This window comes from Carassius carassius, chromosome 9 (assembly GCF_963082965.1).
Source record: "Carassius carassius chromosome 9, fCarCar2.1, whole genome shotgun sequence".
Classification (NCBI taxonomy): Eukaryota; Metazoa; Chordata; class Actinopteri; order Cypriniformes; family Cyprinidae; genus Carassius; species Carassius carassius.
In genome coordinates this window covers 33,224,455-33,237,318 of record NC_081763.1, presented here as the reverse complement: position 1 = coordinate 33,237,318, position 12,864 = coordinate 33,224,455, and the positions used below count along the sequence as shown (strand labels likewise).

The window sequence follows — 12,864 nt, the reverse complement described above, 5'->3', positions numbered from 1 at the left end:
GGTTAAAAACCCACATAGCAACGCCCTAGTAACCACTAATCCCAATAAACTGGCTAAAAACCACATAGCAGCACCCTAGTAACCACTAATCCCAATAAACTAGCTAACAACACCCTAGAAACGGGCTAAGAACAATATAGCAACACCCTAGTGACCAATAAACACAAATACACTGGCTAAGAACACCCTAGAAACTGGTTAAGAGACACATAGGAACACCCCAGTAACCTCCAGACCAAATAAATTGGTTAAGAACAATATAACAACCCCCTAGTAACCACTAAACCCAATAAACTGGCTAAGAACCACATAAAAAAACGCCCTAGTAACCACCTAGAACCCCCTAGAAATGAGCTGAGAACCACATACTGATACATACATAACTGATATCAACTGTGTCAGACTAGCAATAACTCATTTAGTTGTGTTTTACATGTTGAGTGAATATTGTGTAAAATTAGTGTTATTTTGACATCAGCAGTTTGACGTCAGTCTCTCATTGTTAAAATCTATTATACATGTCATGATGCTCACTTGCGGGCGACATATCCACGACACCAGGCCTGGAAGTTAATGATGACGTCGGTGATCTTCATATCACGCTCCTCCTCCAGGTGAGCCAGAACTCCAGCACGGAAAAACACTTTGCTCTGTCCGATCCGGTACAGGTTGGGATCCAGCTCCAGCGCTTTGATCTGACACACAGTTTAGGAAACTTAATGAAGTAACACCAGATGACTTTAAACCAGTTTATTTAACAGTTAAACTGGTCTCACCATCAGCACGCAAGCCTGTTTGCCATCCATAAAGCCTTTGGGAATGGAGTTGGGCGTGAGGATTTCATACCTAAGCGAAAAAAACACAAACCACCGTTAACATCAATTAAAAACACACAATCAGGTCTAGAATTAGTGAGAACTAAATCTCAGAGAATAAGATTCTTAAGAGGAACAATTAAGGAGCTTATTCTGAAGAATTAATTGCGTTCAGAGAAAGCAGCGAACCTCTGTCTGAACTCCTGGAAGACGATGCGGTTGGGGAATCCCTGTCTGCAGATACGGATTCCCTCCAGCACACCGTTACACCGGAGCTGATCCAGAACCAGTTGAGGCTCCAACTTACCAGCCTGAGATGGACAGAGACACGATGAATTCAGGAATTCAAATTAAGCAAATTAATCCTAAAGTATACTTCTGCTTTTACATGTACGCTAAAGTATGCATAAAGTGTGCGGAATCTAAATTTAATCAAGCAAAGTATGCACACACAGTCTCATTTTTCTAACTGTGCATATTCTGTACGCTTAAATTGCACACATTTTAGTAATTTTAGTTATCGTTATTGGTGTGAATATAAATATTTTTATTTGTATAGTCATATTATTATTTGTATGTCTTTTTAATTTTTAATTTATTGATATATGGGGTTTTTTTTTTTTTTTTTACATTTTGTTTCATTTCTTTCTTTCATTTTGAGAACAATTGTAACATGTATGCAATTTCCCCCTGGGATGAATAAAGTTCTTTGAACTGAATTGAATTTACAGTTACTGTATGTTAGTGTGAACACTAATATAGTTAACATTATAAGAGTGAACTATGGTTTTAGTGTTATCGTTTCAGTGATCTTTACAGTTATCGTTCTGGGTACGGACATTAATATTGTTATCGTTTCAGTGATCTTTACAGTTATCGTTCTGGGTACGGACATTAATATTGTTATCGTTTCAGCGATCTTTACAGATATCGTTCTGGGTGCGGACATTAATATTGTTATCGTTTCAGCGATCTTTACAGATATCGTTCTGGGTGCGGACATTAATATTGTTATCGTTTCAGCGATCTTTACAGATATCGTTCTGGGTGCGGACATTAATATTGTTATCGTTATAGCGATCTTTACAGATATCGTACTTGGTGTGGACATTAATATTGTTATCGTTATAGTGATCTTTACAGATATCGTTCTGGAAGCGGACATTAATATTGTTATCGTTTCAGCGATCTTTACAGATATCGTTCTGGGTGCGGACATTAATATTGTTATCGTTTCAGCGATCTTTACAGATATCATTCTGGGTGCGGACATTAATATTGTTATCGTTATAGAGATCTTTACAGATATCGTTCAGGGTGCGGACATTAATATTGTTATCGTTATAGCGATCTTTACAGATATCGTTCTGGGTGCGGACATTAATATTGTTATCGTTTCAGCGATCTTTACAGATATCATTCTGGGTGCGGACATTAATATTGTTATCGTTATAGAGATCTTTACAGATATCGTTCAGGGTGCGGACATTAATATTGTTATCGTTATAACGATCTTTACAGATAACGTACTTGGTGTGGACATTAATATTGTTATCGTTATAGCGACCTTTACAGATATCGTACTTGGTGTGGACATTAATATTGTTATCGTTATAGCGAACTTTCCAGATATCGTTCTTGGTGTAGACATTAATATTGTTATCGTTATAGCGATCTTTCCAGATATCGTTCTTGGTGTGGACATTAATATTGTTATCGTTATAGCGATCTTTACAGTTATTGTTCTTGGCATGGACGCTAACACAGTAATCTTTATAGTTTACTCTTAATTATAACTATAAAGTCATCGTTGCTGGTGTGAATGCTATTATAGAAATGTTTTAAGGAACACGTCATTTATTCTAAGCCGAGCAGTAAATACCTTTTTCTCATGGTTGGGAATGATGCAGCGGACGAAGTTGGGGTTGGTGTTTCTGAGCGTGGCCATGAGTTTGGACAGCTGCTCCTTATAGAGCTGCCCGACTGTCCGGAACATTCCCTTACGGGTCTTAAATGCACCCGGCAGCTCAGACATGCCGGCCACCTTATCCAGACCCACGATTCGGTCCACTGAGAGACAGACACACACAGAGAGAGACCGACAGTTACCGTGCTGTAAGGGATTCATCTCAGGCATGCAGTCTGGTCATGATGTGAAAACTACCCACAGTTCAGTGGGCCGTACACACGTCAGAACTGGTGACAAACTACAGACACACACGATGCTGGTGAAGAGTGGGGGGGCACACGGGATGATGATCCAAATCAATGCAGTGCAGGTGACATGTACGTGTGTGTTTGTGTGTGTGTGTGTGTGTGTGTGTGTGTTCAAGGGTCCAAAATAAACACTCACCTCATTCATGAAAACACAAGCTGAATTGAATGACACAGATTTCAGAACAATCACAAACAATTCATTCAGCTCGTGTTTCATGAATGAGGCTCAACAAGCACAAAATAAGAGTGACAATTCATTTTGGTCATTTTTTAATTTTTTTTTATTAAAAGTAATAACTGCCATAACTCCAGTGATGTATGTTATGCACTGTGTCACAATGCATCTTATTAATTGACAACAATTCAACAGGATTTAACTAAAGCTATTATAAAAAAAGTTGTCGACTGAAATAAGGTTATATTATTATATTATATGTTTTTATGAGACATATGTTTTTATGAGACTGGCTAGTTCATTAAAATTAATATTTTCCCAGATATAATTAACAATTTAATTTTTTACAGCTGTCATTGTCAGATTTAGTTCAAGTGAATTCTGGACCCTGTGAGTGTGTGTGTAACTGCATACTGAGGTCATGTTTCACTGGTGAGAACAGAACCAAACCCATGCAGTTTATACCCATTTCTGCAGTACCACAGACCAACAGCGGGGGCGAAGCACACTATATTATACAGAGAGGAGAGACAGCAGAAATATCAGATATATCAACACCTCAGAGAAACAGTCACGCAGGACAGCTGATGGAGAAGGAGGAGGAAAAGAACATCACAGGAGAGAGAGAGAGAAAGAGAGAGAGAGAAAAACCAAAGATGTCACCTGGCTCTAAATGAAGGAAAGGAAAACGCTGATAGAAATAAGCTCTCTGACAGTTCAGGACCACTGAGAGAGATTGACAGATAGGACACAGTGTGTACAGAGGTCCAGGAGGACGTGAAACAATAGGTCAATGGATGGATGGAGAGGGGAAGTAACAGAGGACCAAACGCCAGCCGAAGAGAACAAATCCAGTAAGTTTCCACCAATTTTGGCATGAAAAAGGCACCCAGAGTGTAAACGTTAGTCATTCTTTCTCCTTTGTTGAGTTTAAAAGCTTCACGCCCTTGTGTCCTACACATTTTTTCATCATTTACAGTCTTCCTCCACAACCTATTAATTTAAGAGGTGATCCAATGAGATATATTGACTCACCATCCTTCCACAGCTCTGAAACGAACTTGTCAGTGGATTGATTGAGCAAAGTGGCCACGTTATCGTTCAGTGGGTCCATGTTCTTCATCAGCCACTCGTCTGCCTTATAATCCACCTGAGAAACACAATAACAGATGTTTCAAAGTCCCATATAAGGTTATGAAATGGCACACGGGTTCAGCAGAGGAGCATGTCAACACCTTTCCAGCGTAGTGGATGATGCAGAAATCTGCCTCGTCCTTCAGTTTCTTGGGTTTGTGGAATTTGGGGTGCGTCCCCTGCTCCTGCAGGACCTTCTCCACGAAGCTCTTGTCTGTGGCTTTGGGGAACCAGCACTCCTCGTCCAGGAGAGCGAGGATTCCCGGAGGACTCGCCTGGAAAAACACAACACAGATTTCAATTAAAGTCTTCACTATCAGCAGAAGATCAGGACTAAGGAAGGTCAACTAATGACTATCTTGGTCAAACCCAAACCCAATTTGGACCAGTTAATGACCATTTTGACCAGGTAATAGCAATTCTCAACAAGTCTGGACAAGCTAATGACCATGTTAAACCAGTTTAGAGCAGGTAATAACCATTTTTTACCATATCTGTCCAGCTAATAATCATAATAACCAGTTAAGAAAAGCTAATGACCATTTTTAACCGGTTTAGACCAGCTAACAACTGTTCTGGACCAGTTTAGACCATCTAATGACTATTTAGATCATACTGGTCCAGCTAATGTCCATTTAACCAGTTTGGACCAACTAATGACTATTTACGTCCAGCTAGGATAAGCTAACGACCATTTTCAATCAGTTAGTACCAGCTTATGGCTATTTTTGACCATCTTGGTCCAGCCAATAACCATTTATCACCAATTAGAACTAGCTTATGACAAATTTGACCTTCATGGTCAGCTAATTATCATTTTCAACCATGCATAAAAACCATCTATTTACATCAAAAGAAGATAAGACATTGAAATCAAACAGAATTTAGGGTTTTTAAAATAAAGGATTTCCAAGTTCTCAATTCTGACTAATATCTTTACATGAAGACAGTTCTATTACAGGTCACATGGTCATTCTAGGGGTTACGCAATTGGTGGAGATTGGTTTACCTTCTCTACCTGCTCTAACCAGTTTCTCTAGGATGATGTACCAGGTCATTCTTGGCCCAAATGGCTGGTAGTCTAGCTAATTAACCTTACAAACCAACTTGAAGCAGCTTTGACCAACTAGTAGCCATGTAAAACCAGCTACTCTCTTTCTATATACAACAGCAGAATTTCATGAAGACATTATGGAAATCAAACCCTATCTTAAACATGAAAAAAGCTCCATTAAAGGTCACATGATCGTTCTAGGAGTCACACGAATGGTGGAGGACACTAACAGGTTTCTCGATGAGCTCGATGCAGGGCTGTAGGTCGAGGCCGAAGTCGATGAAGCTCCACTCAATGCCCTCGCGCTGGTACTCTTCCTGCTCCAGGATGAACATGGTGTGGTTGAACAGCTGCTGGAGCTTCTCGTTAGTGTAGTTAATGCACAACTGCTCGAACGAGTTTAGCTGCGGGGAGGAACAGAGACACAGTTACTGCTAGGAATTGTGGGCTATTCCACTGTAAGCACCCTTGAGGTTGAAGGATTGTGCCAGACCTCAAAGATCTCAAAGCCGGCGATGTCCAGTATGCCAATGAAGGAGGCGCCCTGACGTTTGGTCTTATCCAGAGCTTTGTTGATGCGCATCACCAGCCAGCGGAACATCCTTTCGTACGTGGCTTTGGCCAGAGCCTCTACTGCGAACTCAGCCTGCTCCTGTGTCTGGGCCTTCTGCACATAGTCACGGCCCACCTTGATCCTGGGTGAGAGGATGGCGCGTGTGAAATCAGTCACGTTCATGCCCATCAGATGGCTCACCTTCTGGGCAGCTGAAGAAAGTGAAGGCAAAGTCGGTTGGAAATAGTAACTTATAACAACAATTGCTAGATTATCTTCTCTGCATACTCTAACCAGCCTGACTAAGAGATTTTACCATGTCAACCTTGGCCTCGTCAGCTGGTAATCTAGCTAATTAAACATTCAGACCAGTTTGAACCAGCAGATTACCAGTTTGACAAGTTTGGACCAGCTAATGAGCAGTTTTTACCCGCTAATAACCATTTTTGGTCAAATGTCTATTTATAGCCAGTTTGGAGCAGCTAATTATCATTTTCAACCAGTTGGACCAGCTAATGACATTTTTTGGCCAGCCTGTAGCAGTTAATGACCATTTATAACCAGTTATACCAGCTAATGACAATTTCTGAGCAGTTAGACCAGCTAATGACCAGTTTGGGGCAGCTTGGACCAGCTCACGGCCATTTTCAAGCATTTTTGACCTGCTAATAGCCATTCACTACAATCTGTAGCAGCTAATGATTATCTTTTAAAGTTTTGGAGCAGAAAATGGCCATTTTTGACCAGTTTGGACTAGCTAATGACCATTTTTGATCAGTATGTACGAGCTAATGTCAATTTGTGGTCAGCATGTAGCAATTAATGACCATTTTCGAGCAATTTGGCCAAGCTCATGACCATTATCAACCAGTTTGGACCAGCTAATAACCAGTTTTGGCTAGCTTGGACCAGCTAATAACTATTTTGATCAGTTTGGACTGGCTAATGACCATTTTACTAGATTGGACCAGCTAATGAGCATTGCTGACCACTTTAGACATTACTAATGTCATTTTTGGCAATTTTGGAACAGTAAATCACTATTTTTGATGAGTTGGACCAGTTAATAAATTTTTTAGCAGTTAATAACCACTTTGGAATGGCTAATGAACCATTTTCAACCATTTTTGACCAGCTAATGACCAGTTTTGACTTGTCAGAAACCATGTAAAACCACCAGCTAACTTTATAGTGATAAATTAGCTACAGATTAACAGCACAAGGCGTGATGGACGTGTTTTATTAAAATCATAAAGATGCGTTTACCTGTGTCATCAGGCATGGAGGCCTGGTCCGAGTGACGTTCCTTCTTAAAGGACATATTACCCAGCTGTAGCACAGACGAAATTACCCTCAACAGACCTGCAGGGGGCAACATACGATTAAAAACCTCAAACTTTTAACAAATAATATTGTCATGTTTGAAAACAGCAGTATATATTCACCGATATGTTCTTCCTCAGAGAAGCCCATGATCCTCATGGCCTCCACAGTCTCTAAGTACATGTCTCGGTCCTGCTGTCCCGGGATTGTCACGTTCCCGTTGGACAGGAACCGGTACTTACTGTAGCTCTCCAGACAGAGTTCAGCTGATGAATGAAGGAACGGATTGATTCATTTACATTCATTACCAAACATAAGAGCCTCATCCTACAATTTTAGTAATATATAAGCATCAAAACAGTTCAGAAATCATGTTTTAAAGCAGCGAAGGACACCCACAGCGCAGTTTGTCTCCTACACCGGTGAGCATGTAGTAGAACATGTGGAAGGTTCTCTCTTCTTTAGCTTGACGGATTGCACGGGACTTTTCCAACAGGTCTGACGGTCAGAGTCAAGGACACACAACAGAACAGATGCACGAGTATTGACACGAAGACCTTCAACAGCCTGGGTCTTTATCAGCCAGTTTCAGTTCTTACCTCATAACCATGTTAACATTTAACAGATGCTCTATGCTCATTGCATAGACACAGAAACTATCATTAGTCTTTTAGCATTTATTAAATGTTAAATTATTAAACCTCTCAAAAAGTGAGGACTGGGGCATTTAAAAGACTATATAATGCTAAAAAGTAAAAGAAAAATACTGATATAAATTGCATCTGCACATCTGTCAAACTTTGTTTTTTAAATGCAGTGATTAATGGAATTTTTCTCTACAAATGTCACATTTTCACAGATTCACAAGCGGTTATTAAAAACAGGTCATGCTCTAGTTGTGGGCTGTAAATCCTCCAATAGATGTTATACTAAATATGCAAATCAGTCATAATTACCTTATCCAAGTAATGGTGAGCCGGATTTAACCATTTAAATTGAAAAAGCTTATGTATCAAATTTTTGAAAACCCTCTCATATTAACTAGCTCATAAAGATACAGGTTTCAATATTGGCTCCGACGATGTACCCGTTAACATCAAAGTTGATTCTGATGAACTTTCCCTGAAACACAGAAAATACAAAAATATAAATCACACGCACTTATAGACTAATGTGTGAAAAGTCTGCCCTAACGGGAAGTCTTACGAATCGAGAGGAGTTGTCGTTCTTGACGGTTTTGGCGTTGCCGAAGGCTTCAAGGATGGGATTGGCCTGCAGCAGCTGCTTCTCCAGCTCACCCTGTGCTCAAAAACACACCATCCACATCAGTTCAGTTCAGACAATCACTGTGAAGAGATGATCACATCTGGCTGTCGAAACCAAAGGCTCTTAAACACAACATCACAAGCTTTTTGCACACAGAAGAGCCAATAAGCCGAAACAAACACATACAAAGATAAGCACGTTCTGATCCCCGATCCCAAACCACCACGAAAGTGAGCAGCCCGTCACCTCCGAAAACATCAAACCGATGACCACACGACTCTTAAATCTGACGCTCATCTCACACAAACACAAACGTTCATTCACTTTAAAGGAATATTCCAGATTAAACACATCTTCAGCTCTGTGCAGCATCTGGAGCCAAGGTTATTATCGTTAACTAAAGATGAAACTAAAATTATAACAAAACACTCTCTTTACTTGAAATAAAATAAAACTATTAAAAATAACTTATTTTATTTAAATTAGTTTCCAAAGGAACATTCTAAATAAATAAAAAAACACACATAAAAATGACAAAAACACAACAAAATGACTAAAACTTTAACTAAAATTAAAACTGAAAAATAATTGAAAACCTAATAAAAATGACAAAAAACAAGATCAACTGTTGCTGTTTTTTTAATATTAAAATGAAAACTGCTAAAAGAGAAAACTAATGAAAAATGAATAAAAATGACAAAAATGCACAATATTAGTAAACCTGACCAATTAAAATTAAAACTAAAAACTAATAAAATAGGCAAAACGTTAACTAAAATGAAAAAAGCTGCAAAAAAAGAACAATTAAAACTAATAAGAATTATATACAATAAAATGACTAAAACTTTAACTAAACTTAATTTTAAAAACTATAACACTTTATTAATTATAATAAAATAAACCTGTCTCTCAAAATCACTTTAACTTGAGGCTCAAGTCATCATGTTCAGGTGTGAAACAAAAGGAGAAATGTGAAGTTAATTTATTCATACGCATATGTAATTTATGTGGCCTTCTAGTGGGCGGAGCTTGATTATCTAATCTACATGAATTAAACTCCACCTGAATCAATGACATAAGTACAATATCCTCCGCCTAGAAAAGCATTTTCACAATTTGGAAAATATCTCCCACATGCAAAGTTGTTGCACGAGCGTTTAACTCGTACCGTCTGTTCCTTTGCGTTAAAACAAGCAAAAATATTCCCTTTTAATAACACAGAAACTAACGACCATCATCTTGTTCAAATCATGTTATGACGAGAGGTTTCCCGCAGCTCCTCTGTAATCAGTTTCAGATTGCGCGCGCTCTCTCGCAAAGCGAGGCTCGTTAAACTCAAGTAAAACTCGCGCCAGAAGAGCGCTCCAGCAGCACGAGCTTCGTGTTCGCTGAAGTCATCGCTCGCGCCGCGGGAGGCTCGCGCAGATGGGCGACTGAATCAATGCATAAACACACACACACACACACTTAAATTCAGACAGAGGAGATCAAACCAAAACTCATGAGCGCAGAACAGACAGATTCACCACGCTATTCAGACACATGAGAAGTTAGAGAGCCGAACATGTTCATGTGATCACTAGAGCTGGGTGAAAATATACAAAATTATCATCTTATTAAGCGATTTCGATTCTTAAATCCTCAGAAGCGATCTGTGCTGTTTCCAGGTTGATGTGTGAACAAAATATTATTTGTGATGCGCCTTCCCTCCAACAAATCGCAATAAACCGTATGCCTTGTTACGTTTGATATGAAACAAGGTCTCATCTTTCAAATTCTGTCAGTTATTTTTTGAAATTCAAAACAATACAGTTTGGCGCTCTTTTAAGTGGCGCGACGGTAAGTCGTATCCGCGTCAGTTCAAGAGTTACTTCTGAACACGTTTCGACGCAGTTACTACACGAAATAAACAAGAAGGAACAGCAGAAGGTATGTAGAGATAGATAATAACAGAATCATATCTCATGTAATCGATCAATCAGTGTTTCAACCGCCGAAAGACATCAATCAAACCGTTTGTAAACACTTATAAACGTCACATTTACCTCAGAAATGACCTTCTGTGTCCATAAACGCCATAGTTAGCTAGACAAATGAACTAGAAAGGCGAATTTAGCTAAATATATCCATTATATTACATAATTATTTTCTTAACCTGTTCTTCAATATTTAGTAGGTTTGAATAAATCCCGACATGTACTGTAAACTGGAGTAGAAAGATTATATCATTTAAATTTTATTATAATAGACACTTATCATAAAAGACATTCAAATGTTATTTTACGGGCTTATTGTATAGTTTGCAGCAGTACTAGTTGAAAGATTTCTTCCTTAAAAATAATAATAATAATAATAATAACTGATTATACTGTACCTGATTGATTTATATCAGAATTAATTAATCTTGAATCGGAAGCATGTGAATTGAATCAAATCATGACATTTCTCACTAACCAGCTCAAATGATCACATAAATCTCAATTTACACAATTTATTTTGGCAAATCTCAGTAAAAATGTCAGTATCTGGATCATATTTAACCCCAAACAAACTAATTCAACCATTTGTTTCTGCATTTTGACATCATTTTCACCTAAATCAAAACACTTATAGCTGTGTCTCTTTTTCTGAATGCAAATCGCGGTTGATTGATTTTAGGGTGAAATATGAGCCAGGCTCTGTGATATTGATCTGGTTCTCTGTGTCATGTGTCTGAATCGCTGTGCGATCGGCTTCGGTTGTTCACCCAGCAGCGGAGAGATAACACAGAGACATGAAAGAGACAGAGAGAGACAGATGGAGAGATGTAACTCACATGTGACAGGACCGAGCTGCTCTGTTGGTATAAAGAGAAAAACACTCAAACCTTCAACTTACAGCCAAAGGCCAGATCCAGCGATCGGCCGATAATGACCAACAGAAACATCAGGGACAGGTTTGGACCGAATCCCACAAAACACTTCATCTATCGTCACAAAACACTCACAGGTTTGAGTTTTCGACAATGTTTCCATTAATAAGGTGCACATGAGGACAATCATTCAACCCAAGTTACTGTGAGAAAAGATTCATTTTATTTATAAGAGTTTATCATAAGTGATCAATACAAAAAGAAAGTGGGTTGCAAATTAGACTTCATTTTTAATACATTTTAACTTGTGTATATTTTAATTTGTATTACAATATATATTAAAAAGTGTATGCTAAAATAATTAACAATAAATATACAAGATAAATGAAACTTCATTCAGAATTTTTTTTAATATGCAGAAATATGGCCTTAATAACAGACTTGCAAAAATAAATAAGTTATTATATTAAAAAAAAAATTTCTAATTTAGTTTTATTTCTTATTTATGTATTTTACAGTATGCAAAAATATGTATGCTAATAAATAAATGTATAAATGGTTTTGAAATCTGATTTAAACTATTTGCAAATAAAAAATGCCTGCTAAACTAAATATAAAAGAGCGTAAATGTAATATAAAAATAAAGTTAATTTATACAAAAAAAAAAAAAATAGCTTGGTTTTATTTAGTTTAATTTCATGAAGGTTAAGAGTCTCTTTTCACTGACCATTTGTTGTAAAAGTATTTTAAAAATGCTATCTTAAAATCTTAAAAGTTGTGTTTAGACGAGGGCCATGTGATGCTATATTGGCTTGTGATGTCACACTGGATGTCTGGCATCCTTCAGATGTCTGGGTGGATTAAACTGGACCGGGCAGTTTGTGATGGATTAGAGAGTCCCTCCCAACCCCCAGAACTACCCACATTCCTCCAGCTCGCCCTGATCTGATAAGACCCACATCTCTGAAACCGAAAGACCCCGTGGCCTCATGAAGGACTAACCTGGTCCTTCTTGGTTTTGTGGGACGAGGCCACGTGGGCCAGATACTGAATGACCTTCTTGGTGTTTTCGGTCTTTCCGGCTCCAGATTCGCCCCTGAACACACGCAAACACACAGACATGAGAAATCAGCACATCTTTAATCAACAGATCCTAAAACACACACATGCAGGGTCATGTGACTCACGTGCAGAGAATCGATTGGTCCTCACGGTCTGTGGGAGGAGACAGAAAGAAGAAAATGAATCATTTGCACAACGCAAACACTTTAAACATGAAACGACATTCACTAGGCATTTCACTTCTGTCCTTATGTATTATTTAATTTGTATTTTTTAAACAAGATGTATTTTATGTATCTTGAGTGAGTTGGCAGGAAATAATCATTAAAAATTTTAAGATTCATTATTATTTTTACTTTGATTCCATTTATATTTTATTTTAGTGGTTTCATTCTTTACATTTTTCTGTTTGAC

The 12,864-nt window shown here is 38.2% G+C and overlaps 1 protein-coding gene across 3 annotated transcripts in view; it reads right to left on the bottom strand.

The window, feature by feature from the left end:
* Positions 1-12,864, bottom strand: part of LOC132149664 (myosin-9-like) — a 44,532-nt gene that overhangs the window by 13,643 nt on the left and 18,025 nt on the right. For 2 of the 3 annotated variants that reach the window (XM_059559060.1, XM_059559061.1), the window contains exons 4-19: positions 12,576-12,603; positions 12,391-12,484; positions 11,353-11,373; positions 8,478-8,570; positions 8,330-8,393; positions 7,671-7,769; positions 7,394-7,537; positions 7,215-7,310; positions 5,889-6,160; positions 5,626-5,799; positions 4,443-4,616; positions 4,243-4,357; positions 2,698-2,885; positions 1,005-1,126; positions 777-846; positions 535-695 (exon numbers count right to left, since the gene is read on the bottom strand). In XM_059559060.1, coding sequence (XP_059415043.1) covers positions 535-695; positions 777-846; positions 1,005-1,126; positions 2,698-2,885; positions 4,243-4,357; positions 4,443-4,616; positions 5,626-5,799; positions 5,889-6,160; positions 7,215-7,310; positions 7,394-7,537; positions 7,671-7,769; positions 8,330-8,393; positions 8,478-8,570; positions 11,353-11,373; positions 12,391-12,484; positions 12,576-12,603 — 1,915 coding nt within the window. The remainder of the gene's footprint in view (positions 1-534; positions 696-776; positions 847-1,004; positions 1,127-2,697; positions 2,886-4,242; positions 4,358-4,442; positions 4,617-5,625; positions 5,800-5,888; positions 6,161-7,214; positions 7,311-7,393; positions 7,538-7,670; positions 7,770-8,329; positions 8,394-8,477; positions 8,571-11,352; positions 11,374-12,390; positions 12,485-12,575; positions 12,604-12,864) is intronic. The other variant, XM_059559062.1, reaches the window with a different exon arrangement.